This window comes from Saccostrea echinata, unplaced genomic scaffold (genome assembly GCF_033153115.1).
Source record: "Saccostrea echinata isolate AGI-Se365-2 ecotype Australia unplaced genomic scaffold, CSIRO_AGI_Sech_v1 ptg000056l, whole genome shotgun sequence".
Lineage (NCBI taxonomy): Eukaryota > Metazoa > Mollusca > Bivalvia > Ostreida > Ostreidae > Saccostrea > Saccostrea echinata.
In genome coordinates, this window is record NW_026889805.1 from 8,756,162 (window position 1) to 8,770,827 (window position 14,666).

At 33.6% G+C, this 14,666-nt stretch overlaps 3 protein-coding genes across 3 annotated transcripts in view; 1 reads left to right on the plus strand and 2 right to left on the minus strand.

The window, feature by feature from the left end:
* Positions 1-259: 259 nt before the first annotated feature.
* Positions 260-4,050, minus strand: LOC133173281 (uncharacterized protein C11orf42-like). The gene is made up of 4 exons (XM_061308268.1): positions 3,951-4,050; positions 3,429-3,785; positions 1,483-1,752; positions 260-424 (listed from the first exon to the last, which is right to left on the minus strand). The coding sequence occupies exons 1-4, from the start codon at positions 4,048-4,050 to the stop codon at positions 411-413; spliced, it is 741 nt and encodes a 246-aa protein (XP_061164252.1). The 3' UTR covers positions 260-410.
* A 71-nt stretch (positions 4,051-4,121) lies between these two features.
* LOC133173309 (uncharacterized) lies at positions 4,122-5,735 on the plus strand. The gene is made up of 5 exons (XM_061308297.1): positions 4,122-4,259; positions 4,347-4,703; positions 4,860-4,996; positions 5,314-5,467; positions 5,636-5,735. The coding sequence occupies exons 1-5, from the start codon at positions 4,163-4,165 to the stop codon at positions 5,659-5,661; spliced, it is 771 nt and encodes a 256-aa protein (XP_061164281.1). The 5' UTR covers positions 4,122-4,162; the 3' UTR covers positions 5,662-5,735.
* Positions 5,736-6,283: 548 nt separating this feature from the next.
* The window catches only part of LOC133173381 (transient-receptor-potential-like protein), a 28,257-nt gene continuing 19,874 nt past the window's right edge, over positions 6,284-14,666 (minus strand). Inside the window, exons 6-10 of the mRNA XM_061308364.1 lie at positions 12,620-12,667; positions 11,931-11,990; positions 9,793-9,858; positions 7,583-7,698; positions 6,284-7,335 (exon numbers count right to left, since the gene is read on the minus strand). Coding sequence (XP_061164348.1) covers positions 6,987-7,335; positions 7,583-7,698; positions 9,793-9,858; positions 11,931-11,990; positions 12,620-12,667 — 639 coding nt within the window. The 3' untranslated portion in view covers positions 6,284-6,986. The remainder of the gene's footprint in view (positions 7,336-7,582; positions 7,699-9,792; positions 9,859-11,930; positions 11,991-12,619; positions 12,668-14,666) is intronic.

The window sequence follows — 14,666 nt, forward strand, 5'->3', positions numbered from 1 at the left end:
AGTGATAGGTAAAAAGGACAAACAGAAACATAAGGATTAAATATTTCTTCCGAATATATGCAAAATAGCATCCCACTCTTAGTTTACCTGTTTGATATAAATTGACAAAGTATAATTATAAGGCAAGATATGTGGTCAATACACCGCTAAAATCTTGACCTTCGAAACTGGTTTAATATGAAGCTTTGACCTTGAACAAAGTTATGGTCATAGCTTCAAGTTTTGGATTTAGTATCTTGGGAGAATAACATTCAAGAAAAAAATCTTTACTAATTTATTTTTCTGAATAATAAGTGCAATTTCACAATGATAATGGGTCAGTAAATAAAATGAAGATTCCATATATTGGAGATATAAAGCATCTTTCTCGAGACCAGTTTGGATCCAAGGAACAAGAAACAGGAAAATGGTCACCGACTGCGGCCTAGAATGGAATTTAAAAAAGTGTTGCTTAATAACGACTTGACCAAAAAAAAATAAAAATTACAAAATAAATAAATAAATAAATAAATAAAAATAAAAAAAATTAAAAAACAAAAAACAAAAACCAAAAACAATATATAAATAAATAAATAAACAAGATGTGTTTGTGAAACACTGATGCCCCCGTATGGTAGCTTATGGTGATGGTTAAAGTTTCTCAAATGAAAGTCAAACTTCAAGGTCAAGAGATCAAAAATGTTGTTACCCAAAGAAAGGATATACATAGATATACATTAAAAATGAAATAGGAAATAGATATATGAAAGCCCCAACACCAATCATTAAAAGTTATGGTCAAGGTTAATGTTTTCTAAAAGTGGGTCAAGGTCAAGGTCAAAGGCTCAAAATTATTGGTACGCAGGGGAAGATCTTGTCATAAGAAATACCCATGCAACTAAAAATATAAAAGCCCTAGCAACAACTGTTCAAAAGTTCTGGCTAAGATAAACGTTTTTCAAAAGTAGGTCAAACTCCAAGGTCAAGATCAAAATTGTTGGAATCCAAAGGAATGTTTTGTCACAAGAAATATACCTGTGAAATTTGAAAGCCCTAGGACCAACTGTTCAAAAGTTATGGCCAAGGTGAAAGTTTTTTAAAAGTGGGTCAACTCTAAGGTGAAGGTCAAAAATATTTCCATTCATGGAAAGGTCTTGTTACGGTGAATACACATGTGAAATATGAAAGCTCTAGCACCACCTGTTCAAAAGTTATGACCAAGGTTAAAGTTTGGTAAAAAAAAATTTGGCAAAAGTGGGTCAAGGTCAAGGTCAAGAGGACAAATATGTTGGTATCCAAACGAAGGTCTTGTCACAAGGAATACACATGTGAAACATGAAAGTCATAGTTCCACCCAATCAAAAGTTATGGGCATAAAAATAGACAGACAGACAGACGGACAGGGCAAAAACTACATACCCCCGAATCTTTGATTACGGGGGCATAAAAAAAATGGACTAGAAGATTTCTCCACCACATGCTAGAGGCATGTTGTACACATACCGCTGTTCGGAACATTTGGAAGGGCGTCCATGGGATTTCTAAACATGGTGTTCTTGATCCAGTGGACGTTCCATTTTTTGTTGGAAATATCCTTCGTAGGACCTATCAAGCCATTTGATTGGATCTTATATCGCTTCAGACGGAATCCAATTGGGGTTCTCTCTCTAATGCAAAACTCATCCACTTCATCATTTATCCGAACATACACATTGATTTGTCGGGCATAAAACACATCGTATAGAAGGTAAAATTTCTTCACATACGGAAATCCTACAAAAATACCAGTAAGTACTAAATGTTAACGAGTTTAAATCCGCTTCAGAAAAGGGGAATACCAGGAAAGTAACAAGGTCCATAAACATGTATCTTAATGTTAAGACATGAAGACCTTTCCCCTGTAAACAAGTGCTTTTAGCAAAAAGAGGAAATATGCATCGCTGGAAAAAAATGAACATTATGTGAATGAATTGGCTAAATCACTAAGGGACTTGTCTCACAAAGAAAGGCGTACAATGTTCCTTCTATCAGAACTTGTGATTGTGTGCAAGACATTTCAGTTCCCGCCTTTACGCAGTTTAACGACAATTTTATGGTTTGAACAAGCACGTTTACGATTTGTAAGATTTTATATCGCAAACATAAGGCATAGCAGTCGTTTTGTATTTTTCCCTCAGAGACAGTGGATGTGAAATTTAAAAAGTGTGAAATTATTCACAAACTTTACTGCTAGCTCCCCTAATATCGCCAGTTCATATTTTCTACGAAATAAATAAAAGAAAGAGAGAAAAAATCAGCATAAAAATATATCATGTTCTTAGTCGTGTTATAACAAAAATGATGCAAAATGGAAAAAAAAAACCTCTTAAGTTTGAACAAATAAATGACTATTCTAGTGCGAATAGTGTTGCTTTAAGCATTTGCATAACATAAACTAGAAACTATGATATTCATGCCACATAATAATTAACGTACTGATCAAGTCGTCATGAAAAATTTGTAAATTTGAATTTACAGAGTAGCGGTTTGTAGAATATACACGGACTTTATATTAGTATGACAAAAGATGAACTTTAATTTAAGCTTCAGTAAATTCAAAATTAAGAAATACATGTACCTGACCAAGACATCGTTTTTATATGTTGCTGAAAGAGCGAGGCATTATGAAATTAATCTAAATTCAGAATTCTTATATTATGAAATAAAAGGTGACCTTACTAACTTTTGGACCAGTTATAGCTGTTCAAATGCTGCCATTCTCATTAAGGTGAGCTATGTATCTCACGAACTCTAATATTTTAAGGTCAGACGTCACGTTCCTCAAGTATCTGTTTTGTATCTCTTAGTTACATATTTTAAAAAATGTTAATAATTATCATTATTTTGTGATTTCTAAACTGTTTTCAAAATGTCTTACAGAGAAATACCGCCAAAAAGTATGATATTGGCAATATTATTGTTATTTTCAATAGGATTATGTAGGAAACTACCGTCCTCTGGTATCTTGCGCACATTTCTGGTAAGGTACCTAATTTTTTTTTTTTTTTTTTTTTTTTTTTGGTGAGTAAAGTTGTTAAAGTAGCAATACTTTAATGACAAATTGTTGGGGAAAATTATATATTATTGAGGAACGTGTTTTCTGACCTTAATGATTTATATTCGGACAGACTGATCACCATACCCTCCATACAGCTATCGATTTTCAGCAGAATTGATTAGGGTAAAATTTTGAAACCCACCTCATTTCGTTAATAATTTTTATCAAATTATTTAGTCGTCGAAATTTTTTTCAGCTACGACTGGAGAAAGAGCTGAATTTTGTTGTGAAGCTGCATGACTCGGAGTTAAAGTTTTATCGCAACCAAATTATTTGAAAAAAAAAAATATACAGAAAAAGTACATTTAAATGTTTGAAAACTTAACTCATAGACTAATGGTGTAACGCGTACCTCTGTTATCAAAATCTACCACCAAACTGTTGTTCTCTGGTAGGCTCCACAATGCGTAATGATCAGTACCAAGTATTTCCACTCGAACTGTTTTTTTGACACCGTGTTTCATATCGGACTCTTCGAACACGTAACGTGGATTGTGTGCTGTTTCGACTTTCTGCATTTCACTTAGTCTGTTGAAGGCACCATGAATAACTTCGTCCTTAACGAAATCGGTAAGCTTTCCAATGGCTAGAGCCCCTGGTGGGATCCGCGCCAATTTCTGCATTGGAGATCTTTCCTCTTTCACTATGACACGCCCCAGATCGTAAAATTTTCCCTCCGGAAGGAAAGGTATCATAATAACATCATCATCTATGAAAAAGGTTAAGAATATTCAACCAAACCATTGTTTTTTACAATATTCTATAAGAATTAAAGTGTTCTTGTCGAACCCGTGATGAACATGTCAGGGAAAAATGAAATGAATTAAAGATGAAATAGGTAGTTTAGTATCCCACTAACAATTAAATAACTTACCAAGTAACTGGACACCAATGACATTTTTTACCAATGCCCAACATCGCTTCGCATCGCAATTTTTAAGCTCTTTATAAAGGAAGGGATCCATTGTTTCCATCATTTAATGTTTCAATTATGACATTGGTGATTATGATGGGTTATTGTGACGTCAGTTAACACTATTTTCATTGTGACGTCATGACAGTCATTTTAGACACAATACGCCAATAATGCTTATGCCAAAGAAAGTTTTTGATAAACTTCAGCTTGCAGATGTACAGTTATCGTGGAGATTAATTGGTGATGAAGTTCTAAAAAGATTCACAGGTATCACAATTGCTCTAGATAAGATGCATGGTTTATAGTGATCTATTGGTATACATCTACATTTCTGTCATTTCATAATTTTTACAGGTGAATATGTGACCCCAGTACCCAGCTTTCAAACTTCAAAATGTCCGTGTGGCCCTGGATATGTAATTCTTTCAAAATTCCGATCTTTCAAGAGATGGCTACGCAAAGAACCTCCTAGGCGTGTCTTCACGGAGTGTTTGTGGGATTTCCAACCATTAAGCAATAACAATTCTGAACAGATGATACCCGTAACTACTGTTTGTGATCGTCCAGCGTCCACCTTTCGTTTTGTAGCCTCGCGTACGAGGAAGAATAAAACAAAGACCATTAAGATTACATTCCACGGCAAGAAAATAACAGAACTGGACCTCCACAAACACAAACTCCAGAAACGGAGAGTCGCCACGCTTCTGTTTGGCAAGTTTTCTAAGGCTTTTTAAATTAAAAAAAAAACAAAAAACATTAACCCCCCCCCTTTCTTATATTTTGAGATTCAATTTTAATTTTAGATTCAATTTTAATTATTTAGTTACTTATTTAGATATAACTAATCAAGGTCTTCTTTCACATTAGATGATACTGGATTCGATTCTTTTTCGCTACACATGGTGAACAAAGTCTTTTCCATAGACCGGGGGCGGATCGAGGTTTGGTTGGATAACGACGTGGACTTTGTCGATATTCTGGACCAAAGTCCAGTTGGTTTTAAGGTATAAAATCTTCGGTAAATAATATAACAATATGATCTGAAGGCTTGCAAACCATTCCCAGTCAATTTTATCGGGTTCATTAGATTGTTAAATGGATTAAATTCGGTACATTGTCCAAGTTGTCGTTCTTTAAGAGTGCAATTGAAAAGATCAAAATCAAATTCTAATAATTTCTAAATAAAAATAAATAAAAAAAAAATTGACGTCAATTATTTTAAAAGGTATCTATGCAGTGAAACAAAAATCAGGGGAATTTTAGACTATGTCTAAAATTAATCGGCATGTTAATGAACAAACGATATATCTAATTACTGTAGATGTGTCATCTCTGGCTAGATGAAACAAACGAGGGGGATCGCTTCATCGATGGCATTTCTAATGTAAAGTCGAAGAATTTCAAAGCAGCATGGTTGAACAGAGAAAATTATAAACAAATCTTACGTAATTTTATTCCAAACCAAAGGAAATACGGTATGGCATTAAAAATAAAACTTCAAATGTTATGCTTAAGGAAGCCTCTTGCCTGCAACTTTCCGCATACACCATTAAGTTTAAACAAATTACAAATCTGACAATTCTAAATATCGTATTGACATTTCTTGTTTCACTAAAATCCTTGTTTATTTTGAAATTTGACAGGTGGCGAGGCAGGTGATATAAACTGATTTACACCCATCCTTTCTTGGAAATCAGACTTCAATTTGTAATGTTAACAATTTTATTCAGTAAAAAAAAACCCAAATATTTGTTGACTCAACATATGTACACAAACCTAAGGAGAAAACATAAGTAAAAATATAATTTCTTGTCATCAAGGATATGTACTGAAAATTGCTACAACGAACACCAAAGAAGTAAAAATGAAACAAACTTCTTGCTGATTTTCTGCCATCGGTATAAAGACAACATTGCATTGCACATTAAGTAAACAATTAACAATATTCAACAACACAAATCAACACAATGTGGTGTTTTTTCTCATTCAAATACATATTACAAATACGGTATGTAAAGTATGGTAGAAAATGGAAAAAAGAACTAACAGCTCGTATGTCTGTAGAACTCGTATTTCATTCTAGTTCTGTGCTAAATCAAAAGCCTCATATTAATTTTTGTAGTCCTTTTTTGGCAAAACAATTCTATTCACTACACTAAAAACATGGGTTTTTTTCTGAAGTTATTCGTAATAAAAATATTACGTTTATTTAGGGTAACGTGAAACCGTTATCCAGCGAAAACCATTGCTGACCGATGCGACGCCTCGGTCAGCAATGGTTTCCGCTGGATAACAATTTCACGTTACCCCAAATAAAAGTAATATTTTTTTGGTTATACTGAATGTACATATTTAGAGTGCATTTAAAAGAAAATGTCACTAGAGGTGTATATACAGCCTCCATTACATTACAGTTATGTGTAGGTGTTTACAGCTTCCATTAAATTACAGTTGTGTGTAGAGATGTACACACAGTCTCCATTACATTACTGTTGTGTGTAGGTGTTTACAGCCTCCATTACATTACTGTTGTGTGTAGGTGTTTACAGCCTCCATTACATTACTGTTGTGTGTAGGTGTTTACAGCCTCCATTACATTACAGTTATGTGTAGAGGTGTTTTACAGCCTACATTACATTACAGTTGTGTGTAGAGGTGTTTTACAGCCTCCATTACATTACAGTTATGTGTAGAGGTGTTTTACAGCCTACGTTACATTACAGTTATGTGTAGAGGTGTTTTACAGCCTACATTACATTACAGTTGTGTGTAGAGGTGTTTTACAGCCTCCATTACATTACAGTTGTGTGTAGAGGTGTTAGCCTCCATTACATTACAGTTATGTGTAGAGGTGTATAAACAGCCTATATTACATTACAGTTGTGTGTAGAGGTGTTTTACAGCCTCCATTACATTACAGTTATGTGTAGAGGTGTTTTACAGCCTACATTACATTACAGTTATGTGTAGAGGCGTTTTACAGCCTCCATTACATTACAGTTGTGTATAGAGGTGGGTAGTATAGAGATCTGAATCAATAGAGGGCAATCTTTCCATTCCCTGTAATGTCTGTATATTATCATGTAACCTGGAACAAATTCCACTGATAATGTCCTCCTTTAACTGCTCAAGGTCATTGGAAGATAACACTTGACCCCTGTCATTGGTCTGACCTCTGTCTGTGGAGACATTCAGGGGACTCTGACTTTGACCTGCCCCAGTTTGTAATGGGTGAATGGTCATGTTAAATTTTTGAATGAGTGATATGATTTCTTGTTTTGTGCTCTGCAGCAGATTCGCTGCCTGGTAAGATTCTCTTTTCCGATCTTCTCTCAATTCGTATCTGTAAAGAAATTAACATGGAACTTTGGAAAACTATATGTTTTATTTTTAAATTTATTTTATTTAAAAATGATTCAACATTTTTTAAAAAACACAACAACTTTAAAAAAAAACAAAATCAGGCACTTCAGAGGAGAACTTTAAAACAACCTATATCTATATCTAGGACTAATTTGCACTTTGTCTTGCCACAATGAATACTGATTATCAGTTCCAGGGGTATATACTGTGGTATACTTAGACTTTACCTCAAACTGGAGATGTCCTGTTTGATTTCCAGCAGGTCATCTTCATTTACCCCATCCAACTGTTTATCCTTCTTAAACTGATGAATGTATCGACTGACTAGTCTTCGCATTATGTCCTGTGTAAAACAGAGCATAACAAAACTATCAAAAATTGTAGCATTGTTTTTATTGGAAATGGAAAGTGGTTTCAATAATGCATGTTTACAATTTTGGGGAAATCTTAAAATATTCACTCCTATAGGATGTGGCAGGAACAATTTGGTAATATGCAACATAGTACATTTTCCCTATTTGTATTGTCATTTCTGGTCTTATATTTAAGGACATACGCAATGTAGTTTGAACTTTATTGTCCTTTTCCCTGGAGTTGAAGAGTTCCATTACTTAAAGGAACTGTGTGCTACATTTTAATGTCTATATATGCTGTTGTAGATTTCTTCTAAAACAAGTTTGGATAAATTTACTAATAGTAATTTTTGTATATTTTTCTTTGAATTATACAAAAATTTTCATCAATTGATATCTTTTCAAAACCCCTGGTAATGCAAGCTGATTTTTTGTCTACAAACATCTGATGACACTATAATCTTAAATTAAGAATATCTTAAAAAATTATCAGTAGGTAAGGTATGTTGCGTATGTCCTTAATACAAGATTACACATCATTTTTTTCATTCTGTTCTTAATTGTCTTTCCTAAAAGTGGGACAGAATTTCATCCACTTCATCAAAGATGTTGAAAGACAATGAGTGTACCTTAAAGAAATTAAAAGAATCACTTCGACAAGAAAAAAGAAATTCAACAGGGATTTATCTATGACAATTAAGATCTACTTATGTAACAGTTTCAATTCCCTTTATGTTGGTAACCAAAACTGATGGTGTCTTATTCTTAACAATGAAGTATAATCATCATTTCTCACAATGGTAATAGCATTAACCTCTCCTTCTATCTATTATAGTCATGGATTTGCATTCTCCATAACTGTTTAAAAGATGTTTGCTGAAAAATGTAGGTGTTGATATGAAAGGATGAATATCCTTTTTAAGTACAGCTGTACTGTCTGTATGATACTAATGACTGTTACTAACACTGATTACATAGAATATAATGCAACTCTAAGTACATATAAAGAGTCAAGATACATTTGGGGAAAAAGAATTTTTTTGATAATTTCCCACCTATTTTTTGAAATGAATAAATAAATGCATAATCCCAGAGAAGTTGTAAATAATATTGTCTACTAATAAAATTGAAATATATTTTGTAACTGGCTAGGGAATAAAATGCGAAGGTCAGGCCATGATTTGAACCCAAGCCCCCTGAATCACAAGTCAGGTGATCTACCAACTGAGTTATCTAGCCACTGGCAATCAAACCTTCTTCACTGCCACTTAACTCCCTTGTTAAAAGTCTTCACCTCTTAAGACACCAACCCAGGCTCTTCAATGGCAGGTCTTTTAACCTGTCAATTCCAGGGCTTGCACAGCACCAAATGTACCCAGCAAAGAGAAAAATGTGACAGACCAGACCACGATTTGCAGATGTTCTACCAACTGAGGTCATCAAACCTGCCTGACTGCCACAATTTGCAAATATTTCAATTTTTTTTTAAACACACAGACTTTCAACTCTTTGCAAGAGGCCCATGGGCCTTGACTGTCACCTGAGAAACATGAATTTCTCAGACTATAACCACTTTCACTTCACCTGGAATAGGACTGGACTCATGTAACAAAATATAACTCTATAATCATCATCATATTCATGCAGCTTGTCTTCTAGAATGGGAAGGGAAAAAGGGGGGGGGGGGTGATTATGAATAGCTAAAAATTTCAGTGCAACCAAAGACAGTACCCAATGACCTTGAGTAAATGTCCCTGGGTCAGATTTATCAAACTTGATACATGTATTTGTCAAACTTTTTGTTGAATGTAAATATAAAGTTTTATTTGTAATTTTGTAATGCTTAGAAAATAATGCCCAGGATTTGAACTATCACTGCAAGCAACCTTAGTGATGCTTAAATAATTGTGTATCCTTTAGGGGTGTAAAGTACAAACCTTAAAACCTAGAAACAAACTTTTACTGCCACTGACCTTCTCAAAAAAGACCTTTGGTCAAGGTTTAATACACCCCTGGGCAGCAGCTATCAATCTTCAAACAATCTGTGAATAAGATTGTTTTATATAGCATATTCACATTATTACCTGGTAATGCATTTCATCATTAGATCTGACACTGGTCTGGGCACTTAATGGGGGTCGATACTTCACCTGAAAGAAATTTTAAGCAGCTTAATATTTTTTGTGATTTTTGGTCAAATGGTCACATCTATTTTTTCTTTGAACTTCAAAGTGCAAATTCTTTGACATTTCAAATTAATCAAATCTTTTTCTTAAAATTTAACAAATTAAAATGACAAAATGGCAGACAAAGGATATAAATTAATGCTGACAACCTACTGCAAAAACAGATTTAAACTTTTAAGATAAATTACATAATGCAGTTCTTCATTATTGCAATTAATAACCATATTTTGGAAAGATTATCTTGAAAACATATTAAGAAAAAAGAATGCATGGAAAAAATTCATTTTTAGACTTATAAATTACAGACTTGACTGTGCATTAAAATATCTTTTTGGTAATGACAGCAAAACAGACCATGTAATTCCAGAGCCCACATCCTTTAACACACCCATGTCAAACTTAAATCACTTCCTCCTAAACAAGGACACATTTTTCTCTGAATATGTCATGAAATCCTTGCAATGCTCTTCATGATATTTTTCAAAGGACAATTCTGACAAGTTTTAACTTCTTCAAATTTCATTGACAGGGGTTATTAATTTTGTACAAGTCTATATACATGTATATATATAAAGAATTGTTAAAAGTGAATTATGTGTTTGAATGGTTACCAGTTACAAGATGTGGAATCTGTTTAAAATTCAGAATTTTATCTTATTTACAGGCATTCTTAAATACTGTGTGCATTGGAATTGATATATATATATATAATACTCTATTGTCATAAAATCTTCAATTAAACAGATTAAAAGTTGCTTCTCATCTATCAATTAATGTGGACCTACTAATATTCTTAAACAAGACGCACAAGGGCTTTAAGGATCACCTGAGTTTAACATAACCCTGCAACAGATCAATGAAATGAAAATTCATAAAACAAAATATCTGACAGATGAAAATACATTCCTTAAAACAAGAGAAACAGTATCATCAGGGATCAACAAAATAATTAGTCTGGTAATCAGCAACAATTCAGAAATAAGATCTATGTCCTTGCCTTGTATGTATCAGTGCTAACTATACCAAAATTAACACAAGTTCTTTAAGTTAAAACACAGTATTTACATAGTAAGCCCAGCATTACCTTTGTACCAATGGCCTCTCTTGATCTTTGAATAACATTCAATGTACAAATTTATATAATTTTTGTCTCATTTCAAAGTCTACCTGACAATTAAAAACTATTAAAGTACTTTTGTACTTCGATTAAAAATTTCTTATATACTTCTTTTATTCTGTATACCTATTGGCTGCATTATTTACAGTGATTAATTATCATATGTGAATAATAAAGGGTAATTACTTAATTCTCTTATTTCCATAAATGATCATGATAGAGCCCCATCCTAACACTGGACCCCTAACACAGGGCCATGGATTTCCAAAGTTTGGAAGAAGCACTCTTGCTCATCATAACCGTGCACTTTGTTTGCTAAATATCCAGGAGCAGAGATTTGAAGATTTTCAAAGAATTAATGTATTTTCACTATTTAACCAATAGTACCCCACCCTTACCTGAGAACCCTCTGACCCATGGGCCATGAATTTCACAATTTTGGAGGAGGCACCCTTATTCATCATATTTATGAACTTTGTTTGTCTGATCGAGGCAGAGACTATGAAATTCACAATTTTTGTTTCAATTTGCCCATAGATGGCACTTTATACTAAAATTAGTTGAAATTGGTTCAGCCATACCACGGAAGAAGCTGAAAATGTTCAAATAATAATTAAAGCACAATAGAAGAAAACAGATTAAGCAATAGGTCACCTGAGTGACCTGATAATACTCTATGCTACTTATGTACTAATATAATGTTCTCTTTTGTTGAATGCCACATTTGTTTTTTGGTAATGCCATTTTTATTTGATGTATAAACACACAAGATGTTCCTACAGTATTTATATAAATAACATCTACATTAGCTGAAAAAAAAAAAAAAAAGCAATTTTAAATTGTCCTATCTTCTTGGTGCTGTGAAATGGACAGTTTTGCCAGCTATTTTTATACCAATTCTAGATAAATTAGTGCTCACCTCTGCTGGTGGTTTTTCAGAATGAATATTTATTCTGGTTGAGATCTGCACTGCTCCTTTCTGAAAATAAATCTTTAAAGTTTAATACATGTACTAGGTTTTTCTTGTCACTAGTTAGTGTTACTCTGTACATGTAATGACTTGGTATAAATATTTCAGGAATGAAGCAAATTATTCTTTCTTGAAGTTTATCAGGAAATTTTGTTCAAAGCTTACATAAGTGCCTGGTATTGCCTGCATTTAAAAATAAAATAAAGACCTACAAACATAAGTACTAGACTTAAATAATATGTGTACAAAAATTAAATACCTGCATGTACAAATGTTAAAAAGAAACTAATGTGATGCATTTTAGTAAACTCCTTTTTGTTACCTACGTCCTTGTCATGTACAGGTGCGGATCCAGGAATTGAAGTTGGGGGGGGGGTGCAAAAAGTAGGCAGGGGGTCTGGGGGCCACCTTGAGGCCCCAGTGGGTCCAGGGCGAAGCCCTGGTGGGGGCCAAGGGGGTGAAGCCCCCGGAAGCTCCTGGATTCTAGAGATTTTGTAGGGTAAAAATGAGGTCTACAGAGTAGACCTTTTTACATTTTCTTGACGAAACCATGACTTACGCTAACTTTGACAATTTTAAGGGGGGCGCGCGTGCCAGGGGCGCCCCCCCTTAAATCCGACTGATTTACATCAACTTACCGAGTTTATGTCCATAAATTCTCTTCTTGGCACTGGGTTTGGAACAGGCTGAAAGTGAAATTAATAAATATATTAAAATTATGTGTATGTATCATATTTTTATCTTCAGAGATTTAGGAAGTTGGTAGGGGATTTTTGAAGTAGGAAAATTCTGAGTGAAGAATTAGAGCAAATTCGATTTTTCAGAAATTTACAAGGCTAAAAAAGACCCTAATTGATCTTGCTCTTTAATTCTTTTATACCAGTTCTTTATTTTATAAATGTCCAGGCTAGGTTGCAATGGTACCTATCAAATAAATGTAATTTTAGTGATCAAATTATGGGCTTTAGATCTCTGTTAGATCTATATTTATAAAATTCATTAATGATAACTTTTAATAGGTGTTTTATTATAACTAAGCCAATGATCTGTCTTGTATTTATACGTAAAGAGTTTATCACTACACTGTTTGTATGGATACAATGACAAATTACACACACCAAAAAATGATATTAAAGAGATGCAGGTTAACATAATATTTCTTCTCATTTCTTGTGATCTTTAAAAAACATTAGCAAATTTGTCCTCAGGACACTGTACTCGTGAAAACATTTCTTTTTAATGTCAAACTGTCTCTGTCGACCTAACAACAACAAATCAACAGTTTATCTTACATCTTGTCATTTAGATAGCTGTACAAAATGACTTAATTATTAATTTTGTGTAAGCTAGCACTGACCTTGTAATGAACTCGGTTATGTAATATCTTACCCTACGGTGTTTATCCATTTCCTTATGAAATGATGACCCATCAAAAGTAAAAAAAATTATATATATATAAAACAGCAGGTGAATAGAACAGTGTTTAAAATAGGAGGTGCACAATGGCACTATGTATTAAAGATTCAGTGAAAGTATCATGAAATTTTTTTCAGTGGTATAGGAGTTGCAGATAAGAGATATGGGTACCCCCTATATCATAGAAAGAATAGCAATGTATTAAACCCCAAATATCTGTCTGATCAGAACATAAAATAGGTGGCGCACAATTGCACTATGTATTAAAGATTCTGTGAAAGTATCATAAAGTTTTATTCAGTGGTATAGGAGGAGTTGCAGATGGAAATGGGTACCCAAAATTTTATAGAAAGAATGGCTGTGTCCAAATATCTGTCTGATCAGAACATGAAATAGGAGATGTACAATGGCACTATGTAATAAAGAGTCTGTGAGAGTCTCATTAAATTTTATTCAGTGGTAAAGGAGGAGTTGCGGACAGGAGATGGGTACCTCTAAGTGTTATGGATGGAAGGACGTACAGACGGAAGGACATAAAAGGGTATAATAAATATACAACAACCCTTTTGCACACAAAATCTGAAGATTTTGGTTTTTCTGTGAAGTAACAAATTTTCGTGGGGGTTTAATTTTCGTTGTTTTTGAGGTATGGAGAGACCCATGAATTTAAGACCACCAGGAAACGTAAAATTTCATATGCATTACTACTAAACATTTTTAACAGCAGAAAAGATTTCTAAAGAATGAATGCATTTTCACTACATAGTCAATAAAGCCCCATCCTAACACCAGGCCCCAAGACCATAAACTGAGAATAGACTTAAGTCAAAATTTTAATTTTTAATATCTTGAGTTTTCTTTAATGTATTTGCTTAAAAATTTGCAATTTTATATAACATTTAAATTTAAATATATGATGAAAATTTTGTTTCAATATCAAAATTATTTCAAAAGTTATATTGGTTTGAAATTTTGACTTCAGTCTGTTCTCAGTTTATGGTCTTGGGGCCAGAACCCCTGACCCAGGGGCCATGAAATTCAAATTTTTTTTAAAATGCACCTTTGCTCATCATAACCATACACTTAGTTTATCTGCTAAATATTCAGGAGCAGAGAAGATGATTTCAAAGAATTAATGCATTTTCACTATACAATCAATAGAGCCCTATCCTAACACCAAAATCCCTGACCCAGGGGCCATGAATTTCACAGTTTTGGAAGAACACCCATGCTCATCATAACCCTGCTCATCATAATCATGCACCTCAT

What these genes read in the sequence shown, in the direction of transcription:
- LOC133173281 (XM_061308268.1), bottom strand. Translation starts at nt 4,050, where the DNA reads ATGGAAACAATGGATCCCTTCCTTTATAAAGAGCTTAAAAATTGCGAT. An exon ending in CATTGGTGTCCAGTTACTTG is followed by an intron (nt 3,786 to 3,950) that starts GTAAGTTATTTA and finishes CCTTTTTCATAG; the next exon opens with ATGATGATGTTATTATGATA. An exon ending in GGTAGATTTTGATAACAGAG is followed by an intron (nt 1,753 to 3,428) that starts GTACGCGTTACA and finishes GTATTTTTGTAG; the next exon opens with GATTTCCGTATGTGAAGAAA.
- LOC133173309 (XM_061308297.1), top strand. Translation starts at nt 4,163, where the DNA reads ATGCTTATGCCAAAGAAAGTTTTTGATAAACTTCAGCTTGCAGATGTA. An exon ending in AGTTCTAAAAAGATTCACAG is followed by an intron (nt 4,260 to 4,346) that starts GTATCACAATTG and finishes TAATTTTTACAG; the next exon opens with GTGAATATGTGACCCCAGTA. An exon ending in TCCAAACCAAAGGAAATACG is followed by an intron (nt 5,468 to 5,635) that starts GTATGGCATTAA and finishes GAAATTTGACAG; the next exon opens with GTGGCGAGGCAGGTGATATA.